This window comes from Choloepus didactylus, chromosome 14, assembly GCF_015220235.1.
Source record: "Choloepus didactylus isolate mChoDid1 chromosome 14, mChoDid1.pri, whole genome shotgun sequence".
NCBI classification, from domain to species: domain Eukaryota; kingdom Metazoa; phylum Chordata; class Mammalia; order Pilosa; family Megalonychidae; genus Choloepus; species Choloepus didactylus.
Genome location: NC_051320.1, coordinates 96298255 through 96312129, shown reverse-complemented (window position 1 = coordinate 96312129; position 13875 = coordinate 96298255). Strand labels below are relative to the sequence as shown.

General features: G+C 59.4%; 1 protein-coding gene across 1 annotated transcript in view; it reads left to right on the top strand.

Annotated features, from left to right (window-relative positions):
• The window catches only part of LOC119508915 (maestro heat-like repeat family member 5), a 101822-nt gene extending 88372 nt beyond the window's left edge, over positions 1-13450 (top strand). Inside the window, 10 exon segments of the mRNA XM_037802622.1 lie at positions 365-370; positions 4606-4743; positions 5321-5435; positions 6324-6467; positions 10514-10690; positions 10992-11147; positions 11851-11973; positions 12151-12253; positions 12491-12565; positions 13093-13450. Of these exon segments, the coding sequence (XP_037658550.1) occupies positions 365-370; positions 4606-4743; positions 5321-5435; positions 6324-6467; positions 10514-10690; positions 10992-11147; positions 11851-11973; positions 12151-12253; positions 12491-12565; positions 13093-13193 (1138 nt within the window). The 3' untranslated portion in view covers positions 13194-13450.
• Positions 13451-13875: the final 425 nt, after the last annotated feature.

Sequence of the window (13875 nt, the reverse complement as noted above, 5' to 3'; positions counted from 1 at the left end):
CTGAGACAAAGACATGATCCCAAATACCAGCTGCCAACCAAGGCAGCAGCCCACCTAGAGCATCCGAGGGCAGGTGCACGTCCCCTTCTCCTGTAACCACGGGTTCTAGTCAGCAAAGCAGGCTCAGTGACTGCACAGGGACATGACGCCTTACTGCAACAATTCCATTAGGTGAAGTTGACTTCCCCATTCACAGATGGGGAAACTGAGACTCAGACAAGATCAGAGACTTCCCTTGAGCCATACGGAATGTCCAGTTAGAGCTGAGCTAGAGCCACACTTGCCCTCGTATACCCTTGGAATCAGACTTGGAGTCAAGACCCCCTCGGACCCCAGGTAGTTTTCCGATGAAGTCGTAGACCAGTTGCAGGTCCCACCCCACCCGGCTGCACTCGAGTCTGCACGCAGGCTGGCAGCCTTCACCTTCTCTGGGCCCCAGGTCATATTTTGAGAAATCCAAAACTTTAACGTCTTTAAAAACCATTGGGGCCCAAAGCCTCTCATGTGTTTGTATTATGATGTGCTTCATGCAATTTGTCGGTTTTAGCAGCTCTCCCCAAGGCACATCACCGAAAAGAATGTCATTTCTTCTCCCATTGCCTCTGAATTTGAATGTGGATAAAGATCTTTTTTTATTTAGATCAAATGCAAAATGCATGAATCTTTCTCTATTAAGCTAATAAAAAGCTCTCTTCCCCGATCGTAGGAGGATGAAGAGAAAGCCGCAATGAAGGCACAACCCATCTGCTTCTCTCTCCCACCTCCACGTGGTCCCATGCCGCCCCCTGCTCCCGCCCTACCCCTCTGGTCCGCCCTCCACACGGACAGACCTAAGTCAGGTCACAGCAAGCCTGTCTCAGAACGCTCCCTGTCCCGATTGAGCTTGGAGTAAAAACCAAAGCCCTCAGGCAGCCCACAAAGCCCTCCTCCATCTGGCTCCCTGTTCCCTCCAGCACCTCATTTCCTTCCACTCCACACACGCACCCACCTGTGCTCCAGCCTCTACAGCCTCACTGCTACTCCTGGAACCCAGCAGGTCCCTGCCTCAGGGCCCTGGCACTGACGGATCCCTCTCCTGGAACACTTCCCCCATTTAGCCTCACTTCCTGCAGGTCTCTGCTCACCTGTCACCTCACTGCGGCCTCCCCAACCACCCTCTCTGAAACAGCACCCTCTACCCACGCCAGCCCACCGCGCTCACCTGCTTTACTCCCCCCACAGCGCCAGCACCACCTAACGTTTGTTATCTGCGCTCTTTTACCTGTTTGCTGCCTGGACCCCAGGGGGCAGGGACTCCGTCTTACCCGGTGCTCCTCCCCCGGACAGCAGGGGCGTTCGTCCGTGTTCCTTGGGGCTCCCCCGTAAAGAGCAGCGTTCGTCTGACTTACTCAGGGCTCCTCCAGGAGAGCAGGGACGTCTGTCTCACCCGGGACACTGGTGCACGACAGGCCCCTGGGAACCGCGTGCTGGATGCGCAGGAGGACAAGCAAGGACAGCAGACTCGGGGCCAAGGGACCCAAATGGTCTGGGAGGGCCAGGCTGGGTGTCGAGGGTCGGGCAGGGCAGGGTCAGGGGTCGCCATGGCCGCGTGTCCTCCGCAGGTCAGCTCCTGTCCCGCCGTCCCCATCTGTCCCTTCCTCTGCAGCCAGGTCCCGGGTGGGCGCGGCTGTGGAGGCCTCATGATCCCGGGGCGGACGGATGTGTGAAATGGAGGGATTTCAGACACGGAGCAGAAGGAGGACACGTCCACTGTGGGTTTCGGTTGAGGCCCGGCTGGCGGGAGATGCTCAGGCCTGAGCCCCCGGCTCCGCTCGCCCCTCCCCGGCCCCCCCAGGCAAATCCTCCTGGGCAAGCGACGAACCCCAGCACCACACGACAAGATACCCTCCCCCTGCCCACAGTTAATGGCGCCGATTAGCCCAGCTCAGGGCGCATGCCCACCCTGAACCAATCATTGTGGCCACAGGGGAGGGTGCAGCTCTGATTGGCCCAGCTTGGGTCACATGCCCACCTTGAACCTATCACCATGGTCATAGGAGTCGTGGAGCTCTGATTGGTCCAGCTCAGACCACATGCTCACCCCTGAGCCAATCACTGTGGCCTCAGAGGATGTGCAGCTCTGATTGGCCAAGCCTGGCTCCCATGCCCTCCTGGGGCCAGGATGGCGATGGCTGTGCTGGCCAAGGGGCCTAGACGAGCCGACCAGTGGCCGCAGCCACGCGGAACCGCAATGGGGGCAAGCAGGGTGGCTGGGAGGTTGGCGGCCTCTCCCAGTGCCTCAGAGGGTGGCATCGCCGGGGTGGACTCGCCGTGTGCAAGAGGGGCCGAGGAGGCTATTACACACCTGTTGCAGGGGAGCTTATGTTTCTGTGTGGGGCCCTAAGCCATCTCCCACCCTTCTGGGCGCCCACTGTAGCCTGGCTGGTGCTGACCCCCGTGGGTCCACAGTCCTGTTTAACTGGGCAGGCTCCTGGTGCCAGCGAGTGGGGCCTCAAACTGGGTATTCCTCCCCTGGCAGGGCTGCCCCAGGCGCTGCCAGCCCTTGCCTCCCGCCCTTGCCTCCCGCCCTTGCCTCCCGCCCCTGCCTCCCGCCCCTCCCTTTCCCTTGCTCTCTGGCCACTGCAGCCCTTTTCTTTGGATGCATTACCCGCTCCGGGCAGTTCTCAGCGGTGTCTTTCTCTGGCCCTGGACTTCTCATTCCTCACTTTTCCCCCATGGTGAGTTCACTCTCTTTAATTCTCATGGGGCAACCTCTCTTCTCTTTATTTCAAAGACACCCCCTTGGACCACTTGTATGTGTAATCCAACACATTTCCCTTTTTGCCCTGACTCCCTGGAAGCTCATCTAAAGTTACTGCTCAGCACTCCCTCACTATGGTGCCTGGTGCTTCCTCTTCATTTCTCACCTCCTGATTAGTTCTCAGTCCTTTAATTAAGACTTTTGTTTAATTTACTCTCCTTTTGTGGTCCTGATTTTGGATGGTTGACAAGAAACGAGTAATAATGGTACGCTGTTTGGGGCCTGGGCTGGGAGCTAAGCTCTCATCCTAACCTCACCTGTGAGCATCTGTGAGGACTCTGAGCTTGTCTCCCCACCTCGTGGTCTCTGTTTCTTCACCTGTACATTGGGATTGGTGATACGTGCACCAAAGGAGGGACATGACTTTGGGCCACATGGAGGACACCCTGCCCTGGTGAAGAATGGGCTCCGGGGCTCCGGCTGCAGTTAGTCTCAAAGGACTGTGTGGACTTAAGGCAGTGGGTGTCCCCGGGCATTGCCAGGGGTCCTGGGCTGGGGTGGTTTAAGGAATCACAGACCCCAGGATCTGCTCAGTGGGGTGATTTACTCCAGGAGTTAGCAAAATGCTGGCACTTTCTTTTTGGAAGACCTGGTGAGGCCAAAGAGACAAGGCCAATTGTGAAAGATGAGCAATCGCAATTCCTAAGATGCCTGGGACCAGAAGCTTCCATGAGTCCTCACTGAGCGGACAAAATATGGCTGCACCCTGAAGTCACCCTGTCATGAAAACTGTCATCACCGTGTGGCTGAGACCAGTGACCAGGAAAATGCTGCCTCATTTTTAATGACCTGGCTCGGGGCAGGATGACAAGCCAGCTGGCATTTGCTTGGGTGTCACTGGGGTTTCCGTAGGGTGACTTTCCATCCTTTGATACTTGGTTTTACAAATCTGTTCAGAGATTATGCCTGGTTCGAGCAGACAGCCTCAGTTCCGGGGCATGCTCACACCCCCAGGAGACCCCTCACGCTGAACTTGAACTGGCAATCAGGCAAGGAGTGGCCAGGACCAGTCAGCCAAGCAGCAGCTGGGGCTTCTGTGCCGCTCAAGGGCCTGCATTCTGTCTGTGACAAGAACGGTGGGCACTGCCTGGGGCAACCCTGAACCTGTAACCACGCTGTCACCATGCAGTCCCCCCACGCGTTAGCCACTACATGCATGCAGCCGGTGGAGCCTGGTTTCTCCATGTCCTCTGCAGGCAGCAGAGTCTTGGGGATTGCCATGGGACCCCTCTGGGCTCCAGTGATGCCACACCCTCCCGGCTCTGCTCCTCCCTCTCCAGCCACTCCTCTGTATTCCTGACCCCACACTTGAGCGTCCTGTCCCTCGAGACCCAGCCCCCCACCCTCTCTACCCTGTGCCTAAGGAGCCCACTGGTACCCAGGTTCCCCTGCAGCTCCCTCTCGAGCCAAGCATCCTCGGAGCCCCTGCCCTATAAATCCAGCAAGGACTGCTGTCTCTGCTTCAGAAGTTTCAAAGGCACCTCACACTCATCTATGTGCAAAACCAATTTCAAACTTCCCTCCGATCCTGGTCCTCTCCTTCCCCAGTCCCAAGAAGGGTGCTCCCACAGTGACCTTGCCCAAGCAGGTGACCCTAAAGAGCCAGGCCAGGTCCAATCGTGCCCAGCTGCCTCCCCACGCCCAGCACCACGGCCACCCTTCTTAGGCCTCAGCGCTGGTGTGTAAGCAGGGGCGGGAATGAACCCACCCAGGGCGGCCTCAGTGCTCCGGGCACAGGGACAAGGGACCAGGGGTGGCTGTGGGGTGGCCCTGGGCAGGCCCTGAGCCCCTCTGCTCGGCTGTAGCACGTCACTGGAGGCGCTGAAGAGCCTCCTGTCCACCAAGGGGCACTGGCGGGACTTCGCCTACCTGGAGCTGCAGGGCACCTGGGAGCTCTTTGCCACCATCCACACCTACTCACAGGGCGTGAGCCTCCTGGCCAGGTACAGGTGGGGCGAGGGTGGGGAGGGGACCTGCTCCAAGCCACACTACCTGAACCAGCCCCACCAGGGCTGCCCGGCCCTCCCCTTGGGGGGCCCTGGAGGAAGGAGGCTGGGTCTGTGGCCCATGGCCACCTGATCCAGGGGCCTTGTGGACCCCCAGGGCCAGCCTGTGAGCATGACATGTAGATCCACTCGTGTACACACAGCCACCCAGGTATGGGAAGCACTGTCACACTCAAGGCCAGTCGAGGGGAGTGCCTTGCCCCAGCCAGAGGGCAAAGTCTGTGCCCGCTCCTTCTTGCCTACCCCACGTCCAGCCCAGGCCTGGCACGAAGTGGGCAGCCAGCAGGGGGAAGGGGGTGAAAACGGAGGAAGGGACCCCTGTATGGGCAGAGGTGCGTACACATGCCCCGGGGGCAGATGCTCACCTGTGGACCACGGCACACAAGTGTGCTGCACACGCACATCTGCACATGCCTGGGGAGCCGCCCTGCCCACCCTGCCCACACCGACGGGGCACCCTGGCCCCGGCCCTGGCAGGGCAGTACCCACCACCCATGCCCTCCGCCCCACCCAGGGCCATGGTGAAGAACCACTGTAAGCAGGTCAAGACTGTGCTAGGCCAGCTGCTGCCCCGCCTGCAGAGCCAGGATGAGCGGGAGAGGAAGGTGGCCATCCTCATCCTCACAGAGGTAGGGGCGCGAGGGTGGGGGGGTACCACCCCACCCCCCAGAGACAGCCCGAGACCCGGCCCCCGAAGCCCATCCTCCAGCCTCCCCTCCAGGTCCCATCAGACAGACCCCCTGTGCTCCCTCCTCCCGCTTCCAGCTCCGAGGGGGTGTCCGCAGTTTGGGGCTCCTATCTGGATCCCACCCTCGTCAGGCCCCTCCCGCGGCCTGCAGTCTTGGGGGCCATCTCTCCTCCCTCCCTGCCAGCCACGACCGTGCGGAGTGGGAGAGGCGCTGGGTGTCGAGTCGGGCAGGTGTGGGCTCACCGTCTACCCCGGTCCTCCGAGGACCTCCGCCCTCCGCCCCTGGGGTCCTGGCCCCTGGGGCTGTGACGCTGAGAGGGCAACAGTTGGAATCAGACAAGCCATGGGGTGTGAGGGGTTCTGCAGTTGTGCAAACTGTCAGCTCTGGGTGGGGTGGGAAGACGGCGAGGGAGGAGGGAACGTGTCGCTTCCATGAGTGACGTGGGTAGGAGGAAGCCACATCAAAGCTTCGTGCCAGCTTCCCACCCTGCCAGCTGGGACGACTGGGCTCCCCTCCACGGGAGCTCTGCCCCAGGCACCCCACGAGCCAGGCCATTTACCTACGTTGCCTCAACTTTGCTGTGTGACTTCAGGCATAGTCCATCCCCTCTCGGGGCCTCGGTTTCCCCGCCTATTCAGTGAAGATTTGAACCAGCTCAGAGATGGGTTTCAAATACTCGTCAACCAGAGCACCCAGAAAGCGCTAGTCTACGGCCCTCTGAACCCTCACCCAGACCCTGGACGTGGAGTCCCGACTCTGGCTCGGGTGCAGGGCCCCCAAGAGCAGATGCTAGGCCTGACCTGCCTGCCCTCCTGGGGGCCGCTCCAGTTCCTCTACAGCCCTGCCCTGCTGGAGGTGCTTTCCAAACAGGCTGCCCTGACCGTGCTGGCCCGAGGCCTCAGGGACCCCAGCCCCGACGTCCGCATGCTGAGCCTGCAGGGCCTGGGAAACATCCTCTTCCACCCAGAGAAGGTAAGGGGCCTGGGAGGCACATGACCCCCAACACGGCAGGGAGTGCACCGGGGCAGGCAGGGCCCACCTGGATGGGAAGCCAGCTCTGTCACCCCCCTCACTGTGGCTGGGAACACGTGACCTCAGCTCTCTGGGCCTCAGTTTCCCTCTCTGTAGAATGGGGTGATAGTCAAGCCTGCCCCATAGGGTTGTGATCGGGATTGGTGAGTCCTGTGCTGAGGCCATATCTGGTCAGCCCTGTAGCCGTTTGCTGATCCCAGTGGCAGGAGCGCCCTTTCAATCCTGGCACCTGCCAGGGGCTGAGCTCCCGACAGTAAAAGTGCTGAGCTAGAGCGTTCCTCACCTGGTCAGGAAGCCTGCAGCCTTCATCTCCCTCCCCCAGTCAAGACCTCAGGGAGAAGGCCCCATCTCCGTGGCTGTGGGGGGTTGGGGGATAGTATTATGAACATAAAGATTTTCAGGATTTGTGAGACAAAATGTCTGATCCTTGAGAGGCCACAGGAGGACCAGATTCCAAAGAGATTCTGAATCCTTTTGTCCATCAGCCCACTTCACTCCTGTTTAACTTCCAGGTATCCACCTGGTGACAAGGAGACCGTGTCAGGGTCATGGTCTGCAAAGCCCTTTGCACTGCATGTGACACATTAGAAGCTTAGTAAGCAGTGGATGGAGACCAGATAGCATTTGCTCATTAATCCATTCATCCATTCACTCATCCATCCACCCATCCACCATCCACCATCCATCCATCCATCTGTCCCTCTGTCCATCCATCCATCCATCCACCATCCATCCATCCACCATCCATCCATCTACCAGCCATCACCCACCACCATCCATCCATCTATCCATCCATCCATCCACCATCCATCCATCCATCCATCCATCCACCCATCCATCTATCCACCAACCATCCAGCCAGCCAGCCACCAGCCATCCATCTCCCATCCATCCATCCATCCATCCACCACCCATCCAGCCAGCCAGCCACCATCCATTTGTTCCTTAAGTCCTTCATCCATACACTCATTCTTTCATTATTTCTTTGGCCCATTCTTTATGTATTTACTTGTTCACCCAGCCAGTTATTCACACCTTTGCTTTCTTGGTCAGTCGGGCAGCCAGTGGTCAGTTATCTAGGCAGCTCTTTCTCCAGCTGTTCCCTCAGAGAGGCAGTCAGGAGGAAGTTTCGATGCATCTTCTTGGGGTGCCACATTGGGTGTGGCTTTGCAGGGAACAGAGAAGGAGGGCAGGGCCCCACCAAACCTGTGGATCTGGAGAAGAGAAGCTGATTCTTGCCTGGCCCCAAATGGGGTGTGGGCCAGAGCCATGGCAGGGCTGAGGGAAACAGGCTGCCCCCTGGGCTCTCCCAGCCAGGGAGGCCTGCTGCTGTGGGGACAGGGCAGGCTCGACCAGGCAGGATGGAGTGGGCCACAGGGCTGCGGAAGGGTCAGCAGTCACTGCCCCAGAGACCAGAGACACACCCTCTGCTGGGAACCTTGAAGCGTCAGAAACAAGCTCATCAAAACAAATGGTCCCCCGGGGCTGCTTCCACCCACCGTTGTGCAGCTTCTCAGCCATCTTTATCTTTATGGTTAAACACAAATTGCACAACTGAGCAGCAGTGCCTGTATCAGGAGGCCAAGACCCAAGTTAAAACCATAGCTTAAAGAAATCAGAAGCGCATTTCTTTCGCACTGTCATGGCCATCCTGCTCTGCAGAGTTGCGGGAAGCTGATCTCCCTCTCTTGTCGCACCCCACCCTGGGGTGCTGCCGTCACCTGCCTAGTCCAGGACAGCTTCTGCTGTGTCCACCTCCAGCCAGCTGGCATGCCCTGCCTTTGAGGGAAAAGCCCATACCTTGTTCACATCACTTCTACTCAAATCCTGTTGGACAGAATTTAGCCAAGCGGTCTCCCATAGCTGCAAGGGATGCTGGAAAAATCTGTCTTTCTCTGGGCATCCATGTGCCCAGCTACAAAGCAGGGGTCTTTTTACCAAGAAACAAGGGGTGACTGTCTTTGAGGCCAGCTTGCAATCTCTGCCCCAGCATATTAGGGTGCACACAGAGGGGGCCCTCCCTATGCCACTGCTCTCTTTAAGGGAGAGGATCTAAACAATTATTTCAAAAGTCTTTATTTCACATTTGCTTTAGTTTCCTAGGCTGCTCCAAGCAGACACCGTGAAATGGGTTAGCTTAACAATGGGAATTTGTTAGCTTACAGTTTGAGGCCATGAAAATGTCTAAATCAAGGCATCATCAAGGTGATGCTTTCTTCCTGAAGACCAGCTGCTGGCAATCCTTGGCTCCTCTGTCACGTGGCAAGGCACATGGTGACATCTGCTGATCTCTCCCTTCTCCCCCAGGTTTCCTTGATTTCAGCTTCTTGCTTCCATGACTTTTTTTCTCTCTGTCTGCACATCATTCTCTTTAAAAGGACTCCTGTAAGAGAATTAAGAGCTATCTGATTGAGGTGGGCCATGCCTTAACTAAAGTAGCCTCATCAAAAGGTCCTATAGATTAAGTTTAAGAACATGTTTTTCTGGGTTATATATAGCTTCAAACCACCACGCTCCACCCTCTGGACCCCAAAAAGACACGTTCTTTCTATATGCAAAATACATTCATTCCATCACAATATCACAAATCCTTAAGTAATTTCAGTAACAAAACTAAGTACAGAGTCCATCAGAATCAATTAAAGGGAGGGTCTATCCTGGGATGCAGTTCCCCTTCGTCTGTGGACCTGTGAAACCTCCATCACTCTGCCCCAGCCACACTGGCCTCCACCCCTCAAGACAGGCCTCTGCACTCTCTGTTCCCTCTCCTGGAACACTCTTCCAGCACTTCCTTTCTAGAATCTGCTCAGATGTCACCTCCTTGGTGAGACCTTTCCTGACCCTAACAATTTACAATTAAAAATTTTAAACACTGCCCCTTCCACCCCAGCCCATTTCATCCCCTTCCCTGCTTTCTTCTCTTCTGTGTCATCTGTCACCGTCTGGAACACAGCACATTGTACATATTTAGACTATTGTCTGACTTTCCAGTTAGAACCCCGTTCTGCCTGCCCCGTCCACTGTCACACCCGCCCGCTGCTGCCCCCAGTAGGTGCTCAACAAGCACCCATTGCTGTTGAATGACTCGTTTGTTGGAAATGAATTTAATATTTTAAAAGCAAACGTAGCTTAGAAAGCTGACGAAGTTGTTTAAATCTTGTTTAAGAGTTGTAAAAGTCACTCTGGTTTGCACAAAAGGCAGTAACGAGGGACTAATGGCAGGAAACATTTGCCAACACCTTGAGAATTCCTGAATGCGCAATTCCGGAACGCGCTGCAAACAAGCGTGGGAGAAAAACGAATTCAAATTTTAAAAACAGAAAAAAGTGCAAAATTGAACTTAACAGTCACTTGTAGCCAAAAGGGTCCGAAGCCACCTTCAGGCACATGTGGAACCCCAGCTGTGTGAAAACCCGGCATCTTCAGTGTGTCCCCTGGGTCCCCAGATCCCCTAAGCCCCCCACCCCAGGGAACTGGGCAGATGTGTGGTGGGGGTTCAGTAGAACGGACGGTCCCCAGGACCTAGCGAGGGGCCATGTGGGGAGAGGGGGCCTGGGGCCGCCCTGTCCTGAGACCCCTGTGCCCAGCTTTCCACCAGTTTGTCCCTTCACCCCACAAGAACCCCATGTCGCTCAGACAAGGCAGCATCCTGTCCAGGGCTCCTGGTGGGCAGAGCCAGGTGGGAATGCAGCTCTGCACATTGCTCCCACCCCGAATCCCCCCACTAGTAGGCATCTTGGAGAACTTAGGAGCTGGTTCTCCAAAGTGGGCCAAGCCGCGGGGGAATCTGCAGCTCTGGGTCTTCCCCAGCCCTGGGGTGGGCGGGGAGCAGTGGAAGGATAAGGCAGAGCAGGGATTGCAGGGTGGGGGTCGGGAAAGGGGCGGCCGGGCAGGAGCCCAGAGTGCCCGGGGACCACCGCAGGGCTGGGGGCTGGGGGGCGGCCGGACTCGGTGCGGGACCCACCCCATCCCGCGCCCGCCCCCAGGGGACCCTGCTCCGCGGGCAGCTGCCGCGCTTCCTCGAGGGCTTCTTCCAGGACAGCGAGCCGGTGGTCGTGCGCGTCATGGGCGCCGTGTCCGACGTGCTGCGCCGCCTGGGAGCGCACGGCGCGGGCGCGCAGAGCCTCGGCGTCGCCATCAACGCCCGCTCCTTCTTCGACGACGTGAGCCTGAGGGCCTCCTCCGCGCTCCCTCCGAGGACGGGCGGGGCGGGGAGCACCGGCGAGGGCGCGGGCAGGTGGCGGCCGCGCTAGGGGACCGCCTGGACACTGCCCACCGCGCGCGCTTCAACCGCGCCGGCCTTCCCGGTTCCTCGGAGCCGGCTGGGCACCCCGAGCCTGGTGGAAGGCTCCTGTGAAGGGAGCCGAGCCCCACCCACCCCCGACAGGGTAGGGGTTCCCCTATGGGGCACGCATTGGGCCCCTCAGGCGGGCTGGCTGTGGCCCTGAGCCCCCTGCCTTGCAGGAGCGGGACGGGATCCGAGCGGCCGCCATGGCCCTGTTCGGAGACCTGGTGGCCACCGTGGAGGGCAGGGAGCCAGGCGGCCTGCGGACCCAGGTGCTCCAGAGCATGATGGCCCTGCTCCTGCACCAGAAGGACCACTGCCCAGCTGTCGTCACGGTCAGTGCCACCCCAGGTGGCCGAGGGTCAGGGCAGGCAGGTGGCAGTAGGAGTGTCCGAGAGAGAAGGGTCACCTATAGGGCAGCAGATTTGGCCGACTGCACTGGTTTCCCCAGCTGTGGCTGGTCTGCCTCTCCATGCACACACATGTGCACACACGCGCGCACACATGTGCGTGCAAGACTGTGCTGTCCCCAGCCCAGGGTGGGTGCCCAGGTTGGGTGCCCGGGATACTTGTTGAACTTGTTGAAATATGGACCAGGCCCTGCTGCGTGCCATGCCTGGTGCTGGCGCGGGGAAGTGAGTAGGACACTCTCAGCCTTTAGGGCTCCCTGTGGGGGAGACGGGCAATCAGCAAGCAGTTCCAGAAGACATGGAGCCTTAGAGCTGGAGTCAGTCCCCGGGGGGACGAGGTGCTGCAGCCCGGAGTGTCCGGAAGGCTCTCTGAGAGGGCACCTGCCTGATTGCTGAGAGCGACACAGGGCAAGGGGACAGGGCCAGCACTGCAGGCAGGAGAGACAAGAAGGTGCCAGGGAATACTCAAGTGGCCCAAATGCCACCCAGGAAAGTGGGGATGGGCAGTGGGGACAGCACTCGCCGCCCTGTCCCTGGCCCACCCTCCCTGTGGTCTCGGGGAAGGGGTGCCAGGCCTCTGTTCAGAGCCTGCAGGTGGTGGTGACGCCCCCCCCAACTGTCCCCGCAGCAGGCCAAGTTCGCCTTCTACCGCTGCGCCGTGCTGCTGCGGTGGCGGCTGCAGCACACCCTCTTCTGCACGCTGGCCTGGGAGAGGGGCCTCAGCGCTCGCCACTTCCTCTGGACCTGCCTGGTAAGGGGCAGCTGTGAGGCAGGGAGCAGGGAGCAGGGCAGACTTGGGGCTCCCCATTTATTCTTCACCCCAGCACAGCCACTGCAGCAGCTCTGAGGACTGGGTGGGGCCAGGCCGAGGGTCCCCAGGGCCACCCCCCCCCACCCCCAGGGTGACACTTCGGCTCTGCTGGCCCAGATGACCCACAGCCAGGAGGAGTTCAGCATCCACCTGGCGCAGGCCCTCAGCTACCTGCACAGCCGCCGCCACCACATCAAGACCTGGGCCGCACTCTTCATAGGTGGGTGGACGGGGGCAGGCTCGGAGACCCCCACCCAGGCCAGCCCTGCTGAACACCCCTGATGCTCCCCCTTCCAAGCACCTGCCCCAGCACCGCGGCTGTGGCTCCAGGCTCTGCAGGCTAGAGGGGGAGCTGGGGGTGAAGGGAGCTGCGGGAGGGGCACAGGGTGGGTGTGAGCCCCCCCAGAGTGGAAGGGGAGCCCCACCCACTGGGCTGCAGCACCCATCTGTCCTGCAGGTTACACCATCTGCTATCACCCCCAGGCCGTGTCCCAGGTGGTGAACGATGTTGACACAAATCTGCTCTTCTGTAGTAAGCAGCCCCCCGCTCACCCCCCCCCCAGTCCAGCTTCTGGCCCACCCCAACCCTTCCCCCTAATCCAGCGCTCTGGGGCCCTTATGGTGCCTCTCAGCCAACCCCCCATTTCACAGACGATGAGCCTGAAGGAGGTCCCGGCGGGGCAGGGGCTTCCACAGCCTCCCCACCACCACCCTAGTATCCGAATCAGGGACAAGGACCCCCACTTCCTGAGCAGAGCCCAGGCCCCACCCCATGTCTAGAGGTTGAGGCTGACTGCCCCCCTCCCCAAGCCTCAGCCACGGCACCTGTGAAATGGGGACCCACACCCACTCCCTGGAGGTCAAGGTGTTGTGCCTGGGGCATTGTCAGCTGCCAAGGGCAAAGGGGAAGCCCCCCAGGCCTGGAAGTCAGCAGCCGGGGCCAGGGTGCCACAATGCCCACCTCCCACCCCATCTTGCCCTGCCCAGGGGAGTCAGGGGTCCCAGGGCTCCTTCCACAAGAGCTCAGGTCACCTCTGACTCACCCCTCCTTTCCTGCAGCTTTCGAAGACCTCAAAAAAGACCCGGAGCCTGGCGTCCGGGAATTCGCCACCAGGCAGTTCTCCTTCCTACAGGAAGTGGTGACCAGACCCAAGCAGTGACTTCCAGTGTCATCCCCTCACCCTCCTCCTCCCCACGCCATCCCTTGGTCAGCCCCACCCTGTCCACAGAGAGCTTGGTTGCCTCACATTTTTCCATTTGAAAGAAAGTTCTAGAAAGTCTAGGTTCAACAAAGAAGCGTCACACCTGTTGGCTCCCTGCCCCTCCCTCTCATGGGCCCCACTCCGCTGTGACCAAACCAAGTCCCTGGAGGCAGTGAGCAGGACTCAGGGACAGGCCCAGGCCCAGGGGTCAGAGGAGCAGGCTGGGTCCCCGGGAGTAAACTGTAAAGTCTGTGTGGGGGTCCTGCAAACAGCAGTGCCTCTGCTCCCAGAGATCAGGTCAACTCCACATGGCCCGAGCCCAGGCCGTGGCCAGCAGTGCCCTGGGCCCCGGGAGGGCACTCCAGGGCAGCCTCGGCCCTCAGGGAGCTCACAGGTGAACACAGCCATTCACCAAGTCGCCCACACAGTCTTCAGTTTGTGTCCAGCTTGGAGCTCAGCAGGGGCTGAGGGCCTGATGCTGTGGAAGGTGTCCGTCAGGGGCCTCCCTTGGCCCAGGGGACCCCAATGTCTTTCTCTACCCTATCTCTGTCTTCCTGAGCCCAGTTAGGGCAGAGGGTGGGGGCAGCAGACAAGCCTAGGCCCTGAGTCAGACCCCACCCCCAGTGGAGTCTGCCCCACC